General features: G+C 41.6%; 1 protein-coding gene across 1 annotated transcript; it reads left to right on the plus strand.

Annotated features, from left to right (window-relative positions):
* The first annotated feature begins 9,359 nt into the window (after positions 1 to 9,359).
* LOC103750837 (olfactory receptor 51D1) lies at positions 9,360 to 10,403 on the plus strand. Its single transcript, XM_008854120.1, has one exon. It carries the CDS (start codon positions 9,380 to 9,382, stop codon positions 10,352 to 10,354), a length of 975 nt encoding a protein of 324 aa, XP_008852342.1. The 5' UTR covers positions 9,360 to 9,379; the 3' UTR covers positions 10,355 to 10,403.
* Positions 10,404 to 14,927: the final 4,524 nt, after the last annotated feature.

Below are 14,927 nucleotides of genomic sequence, written 5' to 3' on the forward strand. Positions count from 1 at the left end.
CCAATGCTTTTTTGCAAAAGTAGAGTGTACATATGAAATACATAAAGTGAGGTGTATGTAGGTGCAAACTGGGCATGCTTATAGTTCTTGTATTTGGGAGGCTGAGGCAGGAGGATCTCTCATGTTGGAGGCCAGCTTGAGCTACATAGCAAGACCCTGTCTCAACGAAAGAAAGAAAAGATACACACAGATGCTCATGGATTTACATAAATGTAAATATGAGCCACTGAAAAATACTTGTACAAATTTAAAGAATCTTTGTGCTCTGATTTTAAAAAGATTTTGTTCTTTTTGGTAGTACTAGAGATTGAACCCAGGGCCTTTTGTCTATGCTAGCAAGTGTTCTACCACTGGCTATATCCTCAGCTCCTCATATTGTAAATTTTTAAGAGTCCTACCAATGAATTGAATCTCAGAAGGTTATTCACATTATTTATATTTATAGAATTTCTCTCCAGTGATTGTTCATATAACTTAAAGTATTTGCCAAGATTAAAAATTCGTATTTTTTAAAAAAATATTCTCACATTTTGTTGAAATGTAGGTTACAGAAAGATTGAACTATTGCTCATATTCAAGGACTATCTCAACAGTGTGAATTCTTTTACAGATTTGATTTTTACTTATGACAAGAGGCTTCCCTTTCCCCATGACACTTATAGCTAATCTGTTTATCACATACTTGTTTCTGTGCTCAAAATATTGCATGACAAATGAAGGACTCCCACAATCATTTCATAACATTTATTTCCACTATGAAGCATTTCATGAGAAGGTCTGAAAACATTTATGTGTTTCCCCAAATTCCTTTTATTTATAGGATGTCTATCCAGCATAAACAAATACTGCTTCTGTTTGAAATCAAAACAACTGAAGACTAAGCCATGCTAATTACATTCATGGTATTTTCCCTTTTATCTTGAGCTGAGCCATTCATGTATTAGAAATAGACTGGACAATGAAAGGTTCTCCTACATAGTTTAAGCATTATATAGCTTATTTCCCATGTGTTTCATCATGTCCTTGGACTTGTAAAGAATAAAAATGGGCAAAGGCCATCTTACATCACTTACATTTACAGGGTTTCTCTCCAGTATGGGCCTATTTATGGATCTGAAAAGTACTATAACGTACAGAACTTGCATTTATTAGGTGTTTTAGATAGGGTTCTGTAGAGGAACAGAACCCAAAAAATGTACACACACACACACACACACACACACACACACACACACACACACAGAGGATTGATTTAGATTAGATTGCATGATAGGGCCTGGATGGATCAACAATGGCCATTAACATGCTTGGAGGCAAATAACTCAGTAGTTACTTGGTCCGCCAAGTGGGATGTCTCAGCACTGAAGACACAAAGCTCCCTGGAGAGTGTCAGGTATTGAGTCCATGATGGAAGGCTAAAAAGCTGGAGTCTAATGCCAGTGGAAGATGGCCACAGTAATGATAGGTCACTCAGGAAGAAGTGAGGGCAGGCACATTGGCTTCTCCTTGGATTTCTGTATATACGGGCCACCTGTTAGAAAGTGCCCCCCACTTTGAGGGTAGGTATCCCTTCCTCAGTTAATCCTCTCTGAAAGTCCTCTTACAGACACAATCATAACCGTATCCCTTAGGTCTTTCCGAATCCCATTATGTTGCTATCATAGCAAACCATCACATGTCCTCCCCTTCTTAATTTGACACCCAACCACACCTTATGTCACATTTAATTTCCAGTAAAGACAATAAAAGAACTAAGGGTGTAGCTCAGTTGGTAAGGTACTTGCCGAACATATATGAAACTCTGGGTTTGATCCCTAGCATCACATAAATTGGGCAAGGTAGTGCACAGTGTTAATCCTTGTACTTGAGAGATATAAGAAGAGGATCAGAGTTCAGGCTAAGCTGGCCCATAAATTTTCAGGGATTCTTTTGCCTCTGCCCCCTTCCTCACCATAAGAGTGTTGGGATTACAAATGCCCACTACCACATCCAGGGTCAAGTGGGCTGTGGGAATCCAAGGTCAGGTCCTCCTGCTTGTGTGGCAATTGCTTTATCCACAGAGAGGTTCTTTTTTATTTTCTGCATATACAATTGCTGATTTCCAAGCAACGATTAATTTCTCTTTTCTAATTCTCATACCTTATGTTATTTGTTTACATTATGATAGGTGTTTAATACAAGGAATCATTTCTGTCTTGATATAAAATTATACTTCCTTTTCATGATGTTGTCCATGTATCAGTATATCCTAACCCAGAACCATGGCATTGGCCATGTGAAGATGAAATCCAATGCTCAGAGAAACGAGAACATTCCAAGAAAGTCCTCTTTGTATAAGTAGCACCTGAAGCACAGTCCAAGGAATTGTCAGAATTTACAAGACAAGGCTGAGCATTCCAGACAGGACAGTCATACAAATGGCTTGGAAATGGTGTGAGGAAGGGGAACTTTCATCAGAGGATCTCAAAGAATGCCAGTGTAGGACCGCAATAAGGCACAATTTGGGGCTGGAGAATTGGGAACATTCCTATCACTCTGAAGTTTCTACCCCAAGTATTTGAGTATATCTTTGGCCAGAGTTATCCGTTATACGTTGGACTTGCAACATTCCATTTCATTAAATCACTTCATCTTGTGAAAAATATATAGGAGTAATTCTCAGTTTCAAAGTCATACCATAGTCTTCATAATAAGTTTAATGCTATTCTTATTAGAGTAACAAATTAAAAATGAATGCATGAAAGTTTCCATGAAAAGTTTCCGTTTGAAAAATTGTACTAACTTGCCAGACATGGTGGCTCATGCCTATAATTCCAGCACTCAGGAGACTGAGGTAGGAGTATTGTTATGAGTTCAAGGCCATCTTGGGCTGTATAGCAAGTTCGAGGCAAGTTAAAGCTACACAAAAAGACCATGTATGAAAAAAAGTTGTACAAGGTTGTCGACTAGTGTCTTTCCATGGTAAGGATACATATTCCTTTGCCATCCCTCATGGATCTCAACTGAAAGTTCTCAAAAGAAGAAATAAAAATAGCTAAGAAACACCTCAAAAAGTGTTTGCTATCCTTAGTAATTAGGGAAATGCAGATCAAAACCACTTTAAGATTCCATCTTACCTGAGTCCAACTGGCTAAGACAACAAATGATAACAAATGCTGGTGAGGATGTGGGGAACGGAGAATGCTCATTCACTGCTGGTGGAATTGCAAACTCATGCAGCTATTATGGAGAGCAGTGTGGAGAACTCTTAAAAAACTGAAAATGAATCTACCATATGATCTGGCTATGCCACTCCTTGGCATATTACCCACAGGACTCAACCTACTATAGAGACACTTGTACATCCATGTTTGTTGCTTCTCTTTTCACAATAGCTAAGAAATGGAAACAACCTAAGTGTCCCTCAACTGACCAATGGATAATGAAAATGTGGTACATTTACACAATGGAGTTCTATGCAGTGGGAAGGTGAAATCATTAAATTGGCAGGTAAATGGACATTAACTGTTACACTAAACAAAGTAACACACACTCAGAAAAACAAACAACATATATTCTCCCTCATTTGTGGATCTTACGTAGCACCAAATTCTTATATGTGAGTATATATCGTGATGTAACTACAGCAGCCAGAAAAATGGAATGAAGCCAAGGAGATAAAGGGAAAGAAGGAACCTGAGAGAGGGATAGTAGGAGACAGGTGTTTTCAAGGGGGAAATGAATAAAACGGGGGTACTTTAACTGGGGAGAGAGGAGGAAGGTTTAGACAGGGAAAGAGGAGAGATTAATAATGCTTAGGTGGTGTGAAAAACCAGAGGGAAATGAATTAGTTTAAAAGCTTACTGAAAAATGCATACAGTATCTGTACATGAGTGCATGTGTTACATACCAAGAAACAGTGCCAGACAGGAGAAACCTCCCTCTAAATTGTTGGTCAGGGCAGTCCAAGGGATTCCCAAAATTACACAGCCTTGATGATCTCCTAGAACCTAAAGGTAAGACCTTATTGCTGAAGACAGGACACACTTTGGACACAGGAACTGGAGCAATGGAGCTGGAACTGACTTGGAAGCATTCTCCCTGAAGACACAGTTTTAGAGGACACTATGCAAGCAGCCAAGGGAGAACATCAATCAGTGGTCCAACTCTAGCTTTAAATCCTAATAACTATAACAATGACTGGCACAGCAAAATGTATTGGTGCAGTAGTGGCACTTTTATCTATGGGGTAATCAACAGCTGCCTAATTGAACTCAAAGCCTGCTCAGTGGGAGGGAACTAATATATGGTACTGTAAGCATAGCCAAATACACATGACTGGAGAGGTCATAGAGAAAGTCCTAAGTCTGTCACATCCCTAGACAAATATAATTTCTTACCGTATGCTAAATATAAATCCTTTATTTACAGACAAGAATGCCAGTCACCACTCATCAAGGAAGCTTCTTTTGCAATAGAGGGAGACTATTACAGAATTCCATAACTGATCACACACAGAGAATAATTGTCTATGAGATGCCCAATCCTATGTTACACATCTATAATGGAACCTCTACAGCTAAGGCTCAGGGAACACAGTGGAACAAGGGATAGAGTGTTTCTCAACTCTCATCACTGAAGCTCCCTCATGCAACAGGGGGCGAGGAACACAAAAGGCCACAACTGACCAATGTGAGGAGAATAAGATTCTACAGAGTGTGGATCCCTGGATAAGACTCCTAAATTAAACTCACCCACCCAGGGTTCAGGGTTCATTGCAGAAGAGAGGGTAAAATGATTGTAAGATCCAGGGGAGGAGGTACATGACCATAAAGAAACAGAGCCTTACAGGCTCCTGGGACCTTGCTCATATGAACCCACAGCAACGGTGTCAACATGCACAATATTCATGCAAATGCAATTAGACAAGAAACAGCATAGAAATGGGGAAATGGGCGAGGAACTATTGGCAGCTGATCACTGCTGGGTGAGGGAGAGTTGATCTTTAAGGGAGTGTTGCTAGACAGACTGAAGAGGCTCCAGTGAATGAACTCATACCAAAGGACATCTGGGTATACAAACCTGACTCAATGGGCCTTAACATATATGACAAAATGCATGAAGTCCCAAGGGCAGAATATGGGGGAGGGGCAGAATATGGGGGAGGGGGAGATAGGGAAGGGGAGGCTAAATATGATTAAGATGTATTGTGTGGAATTCACAAATTTTAATAAAATAGATTTAAAATAAAAATAAAGTAATATAGTTAATGAATGAACATCAGGAACAATAATTTCTTCCTTACATCTCTCCTTTGAAACAGTGACCATCCTCTTTACAAAGATAAGAAGATAATATCTGCTCAGAATTATAAAAACTCACCTCATATTGATAAATGCTGCCTGTGGAATGAAAAGAACGAAGTGATCCCACTTAGATTAGAGGTCACGAAAGTTTCTCTGGGGAAGGATGCTTACACAGATACCAAACAGCTAAGAATGAATCTGAACATGCAGTGTGATGATGGTTCTTACTGTGAACTAAACATACACGAAGACAGAGGTTGAGGGAGGACATGGCGCATGGAAGTGGCAGAACCATGTTCGTACATCTTGGGTTTAACATACAAAAACATGTAGAATGGTGAGAGATGGGGATGGAAAGTTCCACCACCATGTTTCATGGAGGCTTTACCAGGTGAGTTTCATTCTAAAGGCAGCAGGGGATTGCTCTGTTCTGAATTTGTGTTTGGAAGATAATGCTTTGCACAGTGCAGATGCCAGATTGGTAGGAAGGCTTTTCAAAGGAACAAGCTATTCTGATGTTTTAAGCAATAGAGTATCTTGGTTTGAACCAGAGAAAAGTCAAAGCTCATGGTGAAAAATAATCTGATTCCTAAGAATTTGAGGAGCTAAAATGAAGAGGACTTGGTGGCTAGATGAGGGTTGGAAGGCTGGTGGGAATCCAACTGAGATCGTGGTTTCTACGGCTTAGTCAACAGAATCATTTCTATGACAAGGAACTGAATTTGGATTGAGGATCAGAGATAAAGGGCTAAATAAGTAGTGAAATCAGTGAGCTTTGAAATAGAATTTGTTCCAGTCTTCTGTGGTGGTAGGACTGTCACCAAGATGCAGATTTCCATAAAAATCCCTTAGAAGGCCATTGCACTCCAGGCTGAAATCTCAGGCACTGTAGAGAATGTGAGACTCTTGATCCTGGAGGAGGAAGGAGTTCCTTCTGATCAGCGCCTGCTAATCTTTGCAAGTAGAAAGTAGATGTTCTTTGACTACAGTGTTCAAGAGGAGGCTGCCCTTCATCTTGTTGCTGATGGTATTTAGAAAAGGAAGAATCTTACAATGCTCCTTAGAAGAATAAGCAAAAGAGAAAGAAGGTGGCCGTCCTGAAACACTGTTCTGTGGGTGAAAATAGCAAAAGCAGTCACTGGTGTGGAGAGTGCCCTTCAGATGAATGTGGTGCTTGAGTTTATTTATGGCCAGCCACTCTGACAGACATGTCAGACATGGAGTTGTCACACTGTTGCCTCAACAATTGTGTATGAGTTATTAGAAGACATGGACTGAAAACATGCTGATCTTAGATGTTGAACCCGAGGTGTTCACAGGACTTCTTAACTTCAGGAGAGTAGCCTGGCCTGTTTTGGTGATGGAAGCTGAGGGAGTAAGTAAAGTTGCTCAAAGTGATACATGGAGGGAGAAGACAGAAGCTCTGCCTGGGCCACAGTCTTGAACAAGCCCACCAATAATGTGAGAGGTCAAGGGCAGGCGGCCTCTTTACTAATTCCATCTTGTCACCTTTATTTGTACTCAATCTCTCCTAGCTCTGAAATTCCCACATTGAAATACACAAACCACCGCAGAGAAGCCATCAAGCCCTTGTTCACTCCTGTTCATACAGAAGCATCTCAAGAGTGGTGGGCATCCACTTTCCCATTTCGTCTCAGCCCCGCCCCTTCCCGGTCTCCCTCTGCTACGATTAAGATTCTGCCACCCACCCCACTGCAACAGTTGTAACCCAGGACTTTTTATTTTTAGTCTTTACGTTTTTCCTTTTCAACTTATTTCCTTCCTCTGGCTTTTGGACATTATCACAGTGGGATTTCCTGCTGCATAATTGTCTCTTCCGGTTGTTCAAATACTAAGGAGAACAAAAATTCACCAGAGAATTGCTAGGGTGTTATTTTTCACAGCACACCGAAGCCTAGGTGGGCATAAGGTCAGGCGGGCCTAAGCGTTTCATTCAAACCGCTATTCTACACTGTCTCATTTTCCGAAGGACATGAGAGCTGTGATTGGCCACACGAGGAGGAAAGCGTTGTCTTGAGCTGGAAGTAGAGAGGAAGAAGCGACTGGAAGCACAGTGCAGCGGAAGAGCTCAGATTCCATCCAGAAGTAGCTTCTTGGTTCTTGACATTTCTTCATCCTTGCAGAGATGGCCTTGTGGTCGCAACCAGGCTGCGGTTCCCTTATTTGGACACAAGAGGGCAGCATCAAGAAGCGAGAGGCAGCGCCTAAAAGCATCTGAGCTCAAGTGCAGTTTTCTGTATTTTCTGGTGCCTCCTGCCTAAACCATCAGTCCAGGAGTTCCTCTTTTCCATCCCCGTCATTCCTCTTCCCTCTTCCACCTCAGGAGCTCCATGGTCTCCCTCTTACTCTCCTAAAAGGTCTTAGAGGAATTGGGTAGGAGTGAGGGCTCAGCTGTCCTCGGGGTTTTGAGCAGACCATTGGTCCCAGTTCAGTGATCTCTGCTGGCACTCCCTAGGGCCTCAGACAAGCTATATACGGGCAGCGGCATTGACGATGAACATGCCAGTCTAGGATCAGTGAGGGGTGGCAAGGAGAGGTTTGTCCTGGCTTTGGGAACTCCATAGAGATTGTGCAGGGCATGGAGGGTGCATTTGGACAGCCTGGCTGCTTGGAGAGGTCTGTCAGTGAGCAGCAGCCCTTCCAGATTACAGTAGCTTGAACCTGAGACTGTTTAGTGACCTGCTACGAGAGGAATTTCTTCAAGCCTCTGTGAGGCCTGTTCCAATTATTACCTACCTCTTGGGAGGACTCTCCAGTTCCAGCTTTCTGCCCTTTGCTTAAGAAGCAAGTCAAGAGGAATTAAATTACCAAGAAAAATGTAAAGTGTGTGTGTGTGTGTGTGTGTGTGTGTGTGTGTGTGTGTGTGTGTGTGTGTGTGTGTGTGTCTGTCTGTCTGTCTGTCTGTGTGTCTGTGTGTGTCTGTGTGTGTTTGTAGTGATTGATAATGAAGGAGGAAACTGAGAAGCTGGGCTGGGAAGTTTGATTCTCACTGTGAAAGGCTTTGTATATAGAGTGTAGAGTTCTGACTTTGTCTTGAAGGTGAGTGGAATCACCTATCATGCTTATAAATTGAAGCCTGACACCTCCAGGTATGCTTTTCGGAGGCAATGGTGTGGAAGGTGAATTGCAGTGGGAACATAGACTTGGAAGGGATCTTATTTGGGGCAAGACAAATGTGAGACCCCATAGCCATTAGGGTAGAATCGTCACATAAATGGTAGGTTCTATGGCTGGACTTCAGAGGGGTCTGTGTAACAGAGGGGTCTGTGTAGAGGGAAGACAGTTGAGTCTAGAATGGCATGAGCTCAACAGGGAGAGCAAGCAGAAGAAGGGGGGCATGCCCATGGCCACCAGAAAGCAGCGACAGCCACACTCACCAATTCTCTTTCTGAATCTCTACTGCTTCTAGCTTCCACGACCCAATCCAGCCAAACACAATTTGGGATCAACCCTCACTTGGTGACCTGGAATGAGCGTTTTCCTTCACCTCTATCTCCACACTCCCTAGAACACCAGAACAGGTTTTCTTAATTTTCTATGATGGAAAGCCATCACCTAGGGAAGAAGGACTCACTTTTATTTAATTTTTTATTTTTAAAATTTTTTTAAGGACTCACTTTTAAATACAACTTTCTGATTTCCTTAATCAAAAATTGGTTCTCTGGGCTTGGTGAACTAGGCTCTGGTGGACAGTGTTTCCAACTACTTCAGATAATTAAAAATATTAAATTTATTCATTCTTGGAGAATGTCATATATGTATACAATGCATTTTGATCATATTTCCCTTCATCTGTCCCTCCAACTTCTCCCAGATCCCTCCAGATCCCAACGTTGTATCAGAGAATTTTGTTAGAGGAGTTTGAGAAATGCCATAGAGACTTAGAATCCTGTGCTTTGAAAGCCAGTCCAGAGAGAGGTGGGGTCCAGAAGCACCAGGAGCACATAGATCTTTAAAAATTCATTATTTTTACTATCACTGCTCCAATGTCTTTTCCTTATACGTTGTTTCTCTTTTCTGAAGCATGACTATATAAGTTTCTCCTTTTTTCTCCTCTAGTCTCTGGATCTGGGATGCAGAAGCCACAGCTCCTGGTCCCCCTCAGGGCTACTCCAAATGGAAGTCTGGTTCATCCGGCCTATTTCCTACTGGTAGGCATCCCTAGCCTGGGACCTAACATCCACTTTTGGCTGGCTTTTCCCTTGTGTTTCATGTATGCTGTGGCCACTCTGGGCAACCTGACCATCATCCTCATTATTCGTGTGGAGAGGCGCCTGCATGAGCCCATGTACCTCTTCCTGGCCATGCTCTCCAGCATTGACCTGGTCCTCTCCTCTGTCACCATGCCCAAGATGGCCAGCTTGTTCCTGACTGGCATTCAGGAGATCAAGTTCAACCTTTGTGTGACCCAGATGTTCCTTATCCATGCTCTGTCAGCCATGGAGTCCGCTGTCCTGCTGGCCATGGCTTTTGACCGCTTTGTGGCCATCTGCTACCCATTACGCCATGCGTTTGTACTCACAGGGCCTACTGTGGCCATGATTGGGCTAGGTTCTCTGACCAGAGGGTTTGTCTTCTTCTTCCCACTGCCCTTCCTCTTGAAGCGGTTATCATACTGCCGAACACACACCGTCACACACTCCTTTTGTCTTCACCAAGATATTATGAAGCTGTCCTGCACGGACACCACAGTCAATGTAGTTTATGGGCTCTTTATCATCCTCTCTGTCATGGGTGTGGACTCACTTTTCATTGGCTTCTCCTACATCCTTATCCTGAGGGCCGTGTTGAAGCTGTCCCCTCGAGGGGCAGCACTCAAGGCTTTCAACACCTGCATCTCCCACCTCTGTGCTGTCTTGGTCTTCTACGTGCCCCTCATTGGGCTGTCAGTGGTGCACAGGCTGGGTGGTTCCACTTCCCTTGTCCATGTGGTTATGGCTAATATCTATCTACTGTTACCACCTGTAGTCAACCCCATTATTTATGGAGCCAAGACCAAGGAGATCCGTTCAAGGGTCATCCATATATTCTCACAAGATATCAGGTGAGGAGGATACCCTGCCTGGCCTTGAATAATACCGAAGATGACAGGATGAAGCTCTGCAGAATGACTTGGCAATTGCAGCATCCAACCTACTGGTTGTCTACTTTTAGTTATGTAAATGGATAGACCTTGTATTTCTATCTCTAAGAATGTGTCAACACAGAATTTATGACCATCTTGGAGAATAGACTGCCCTCTGGTCTCTGTAATACCTCTGCCATTGTTCTTCCTTCTAACTAGAAAATACACATAGTTTTGACATAGGAAGGTATAAATGCCACACCTGATAATTCATTAGTTGTGCTGTATGATTTTAAACTGTCCTTGTTCTCATGCACTCATGTCAGTGAATCTGTGTTAACTGTATAATTTATTACTTGTCCCTGAGAGTGGTTACATAATCATAATTAAAGGTTAATGAAGACATTGTGGGGGGAGGCTAGTAATTGTTAGGCATATATAACAGAAGATGAGACAGTTGACATGAAATGTTTAAGTTTCTTTATACATATGGGTATAGTTCTGTGGACTCTCTCAATGTCAAACTGTGTGGTTTTATGAAGATTATTACTCCCATAGGGATTCTGTTTATTTTGGTTTTGAGTGTATATGGGTATATTTATGAGAGGTAAAGAGAGAGAGAGGGAGAGAGAAAAAGAGAGAGAGAAATGGAATGAATACATAGTAGTTGTGTCCTGGTGAATGTGGTGGCTGTGCTCTGAACTGTGTGTGTTAAGAACGATTAATATCATTGCTGTTGCTCAGCTGGTGTGTGTTATACATCTGGATGAGAGTGCTGGGCATCTGTATGGTGAGAAGTATATTTGTGAGTGTTATCTTTTTCTCATATTTGTTACTTGTAGAATGTGGTGCACAAATGTGTGGGATGTGTAATGTGATTGGGATAGCTGACAGTTCAGTACGTGTGCTGTTTATCTTTCAGCATGTGTCTATCGTGCGTAGTATTTCTTACATGAATGTAGTTACTGCAGTGCATATATGTGTGCATGTGTCTGTGCTGTGTTGTGATGAGTGCACTTCAGGGCATATTCCTGGTACAAAGGTTTGAGGACATTTTCTTTTTGCATTGGGTATGGATTATGTAGAAGAAGACTGACACAGATTTGGAATTTTGGGACTGATGTCTCTGTGTGGAGCTGTAGGGAGGGGGTGCATGGATGTAGTAGATTAAAGTCTGGTTGTGAGAAACAGAAATAATTTTCAATACTAAAACATGTCTTTAGGAGACCTGAAGCTTTGGTTAGGCTCAGACTAACCAAAGACTCTGGAAATATTAACAAACATGGTGCTTTTCCTTTCAAAGGAGAGTCCATGCCTTTTCATTTTACCCCATCCTCTTCTCATCTTCCCTGGGTTCCTTAAGCCATGCCTTCCTGTCTCAGTACCAGGTCATAGTTTCTTTACCTCTCCCTTTCATTTCTTGCTGGTTTGCCAAACATGTTGAAAGGCTTCTGACTGTAAGTCTTTTAATCTCTTTGGGGGAAGCAAGGGCTATAAGAAGATGAAAATGTGACTCTGCTAAGGCTCTGGTGTCTGTTAAGATACATTGCGCTAAAGGTACAGTTAACGTAAAGCTTTTGGCATCAGGCAAAAAAGACTCACACTGAAGAATTATAGATAGAAAAGAACTTAGATTAAGACAGTAAATAATGTTGAGATAGAACTTAAAGATTAAAAATTTGGAACTATAATAAAGCGGCATATGTTTTTGAAATTTCTTATTTTATGTGTATGACTGTATTGCCTGCATCTATGTAAGTGCACCGTGTTGTGCAATGCCCACGGAGGTCAGAAGAAGGCATTGGATTGCCTGGAACTGGAGTTATGGACAGTTATTAACCACCATGTGGATGCTGGGAATTGAACCCGGGTTCTCTGCAAGAGCAGTCAGTGCTCCTAATTGCTGAGCCATCTTTCCAGTCCAAATAAAGTGGCATATTTTATCATCTCTCTCCACCTCATTTTCTCATGTGTACAGTAACCAACTATGATGTCAGTGATGTTGTGACACTTAAATAATTTTGCCATCCTTTGTAAACTGTGAAGTATTATCAGCATGCAGCAGATGATCACCTGTATGCCGTCTTATTGTACAAGTTTTGGAAGCACCATTTACTTCTCGGTCCACGTGAACAATGCTCTGGAATTTTGCAGTGTGTCACCATTGTGGTCATGGTTGACTGTCCTGGTTTGTTGTTATTGCCTAATAAAATAAAACCCTTCTATATCTTTTGTAAAAAACATTTTATTAATTATTTGAGAATTTCATATAATGTGCTTTGATCATATTCACCCATCCTTCCCCATCCCCTCTCAGATGAACCTCCACCTTCCTACCCACCCAACATTGTGTTCTTTTCTTTTGAAAGCCCACTGAGTCCAATTTGTGCTGCCCGAATACTCTTTGGTGTGGGTCAATCCTTTGGAGCATGGTTGACTTACTGGTGATCATATCCTAAAGAAAACTGACTCTCCCTCTATCCACAGCTATCAATTGCCAACAGCTCCTCAGCTACAGCTGGGACGCCATGCCTATTTCCCTGCTCCATGCTGGGATTATGTCTGGCTTGAGCTTGCAAAGGCCTTGTACACACTTTCACGTGAGTTCATATGAGCAGCTGGCCTGATGTATCTAGAAAATACTGTTTAATTTTAGTCATCCACCTCTGGCTCTTATAATATTTCCACTTGTCTTCCTCAGTGACCCCTGATTCTTGGGGAAGGAATGTAATATAGATATCCAATTTATTTTTTAAATATTTTTCATTCATTATTTTTATTTTATGTATGTGTGTGTGTGTATTGCCTGCATGTAGGTAAGTGCACCCGTGTCGTGCAATGCCTGAGGAGGACAGAAGAGGCTGTTGGATCCCTTGGAACTGGAGTTATGGACAGTTGTTAGCTGCCATGTGGGTGCTGGGATTCGAACCCGGGTCTTCTGCAAGAACAGTCAGTGTTCTTAACCACTGAGCCATCTCTCCAGCCCCTAGATGTCCAATTTAGAGGTAGCACTGTGAAGTCTCTTATTCTCTGCATGTTGACTAGTTGTGAGTCTCTGTGTTAATCACTATCTCCTGCCAAATGAAGCTTCTCTGATGAGGGTTGAGAGTTGCACAAATGTAGGACGTATTGTTATATAACAGACATCATTAGATATCAGTTTAATACTATATCCATTTAGTAGAATTACAGTAGTAGAACATTCTCTAGGATCTATGACCTATCTAGCCACAGGTTCTTGGACCTGGTAATAGTGCCAGGTATGGTTCCATTTTATGAAACAGGCCTTAAATCCAATCATGGTATGTATTGATTACTCCTATGACAGTCACTATTGTACTATTGCACCAGTGGGCATATTGTCACAGCCCAGATGTTACTGTGTTTTGCAGAGGTCACAACTGGAAAAGATTAATGAAAATAGCCTAGAAAACATATTGAAATAAATGTAATCAAGAAATTGAAAGACTTGTATAATAAAAATTTTAAGACACCAAATAAAGAGATTGAAGAAGATCTCAGAAGATGGGTGGATCTCCCATGCTCGTGGATCAGTAGGGTTAATATTGTGAAAATGACCATCCTACCAAAAGCCGTCTATAGATTCAATGCAATCCCCTTCAAAGTTGTAATTTAATTCTTCATGTAAATTAAATTTCATATGCAAACACAAAAAATCCAGGATAACCCAAACAAACCTGAAGAATAACAGAACTGTGGGAAGTATCACAGTCTTGATTTTAAGTTATACTACAGAGACATAGAAATAAAATCAGAATGGCATAAAAACCAGCACGGCATGAAAATCACAATGATCAATGGGCTAGAATTGAGGACCTACATACAAGTCCACACTATTACAGACGCTTGAATTTTTACAAAGGAACCAATAATACTCATTGGAGAAAAGACAATATATTCAACAAATGGTGCTGGTCAGACTGGATAGCTACATGAAGAAGAATGGAGCTATATATAGATCTGTCACCCTGGTTAAAAATAAACTTCAAATAGATTAAGGTTCTCAGCATAAGAACTGATACCTTGAATCCAATAAGTAGGGAATGCACTGGAACTTATAGATACAGGAAAGGATTTTCTCTACAGGACTCTGTTAACATAGGCATTAAAAATAAGAATTGACATAAATTGGTTTATCTGGGCCAACTGTATGGTCTTAAACACCCAAAAGGAAAGTATAACCAAAGATTAAAGGGGCCAATATAATTTCATAAGAGTCCATATGTATAGCTAAAGGCTACATAACAAGCAACAATGCCAGACAGGAGATACCTTCTTTTGAGTTGTAGGCCAGGGTGGCCCAAGGGACTCCGAGACAGTAACCCAGCATAGAACTGGGAAAATGAACAGCAGACCCCAATCTTGTCTAAAGGAATATTAACAACTGATTGCTGCTAGATGAGGAACAGCTGATCTTCCTAAAACAAGGATCTCTAGACAGGCTGACTAGATTCACCGGATGGACAAGTACCGGGGAATGGCCAGGGGTGCCGACAACACAGCAGACAGTAGCAGGGATGACAGAGTATAAGGGC

The sequence above is a fragment of the Nannospalax galili genome, unplaced genomic scaffold (assembly GCF_000622305.1).
Source record: "Nannospalax galili isolate Female #2095 unplaced genomic scaffold, S.galili_v1.0 scaffold1387, whole genome shotgun sequence".
Lineage (NCBI taxonomy): Eukaryota > Metazoa > Chordata > Mammalia > Rodentia > Spalacidae > Nannospalax > Nannospalax galili.

Coding starts and splice junctions, on each gene's coding strand:
- LOC103750837 (XM_008854120.1), top strand. CDS start 9,380: ATGCAGAAGCCACAGCTCCTGGTCCCCCTCAGGGCTACTCCAAATGGA.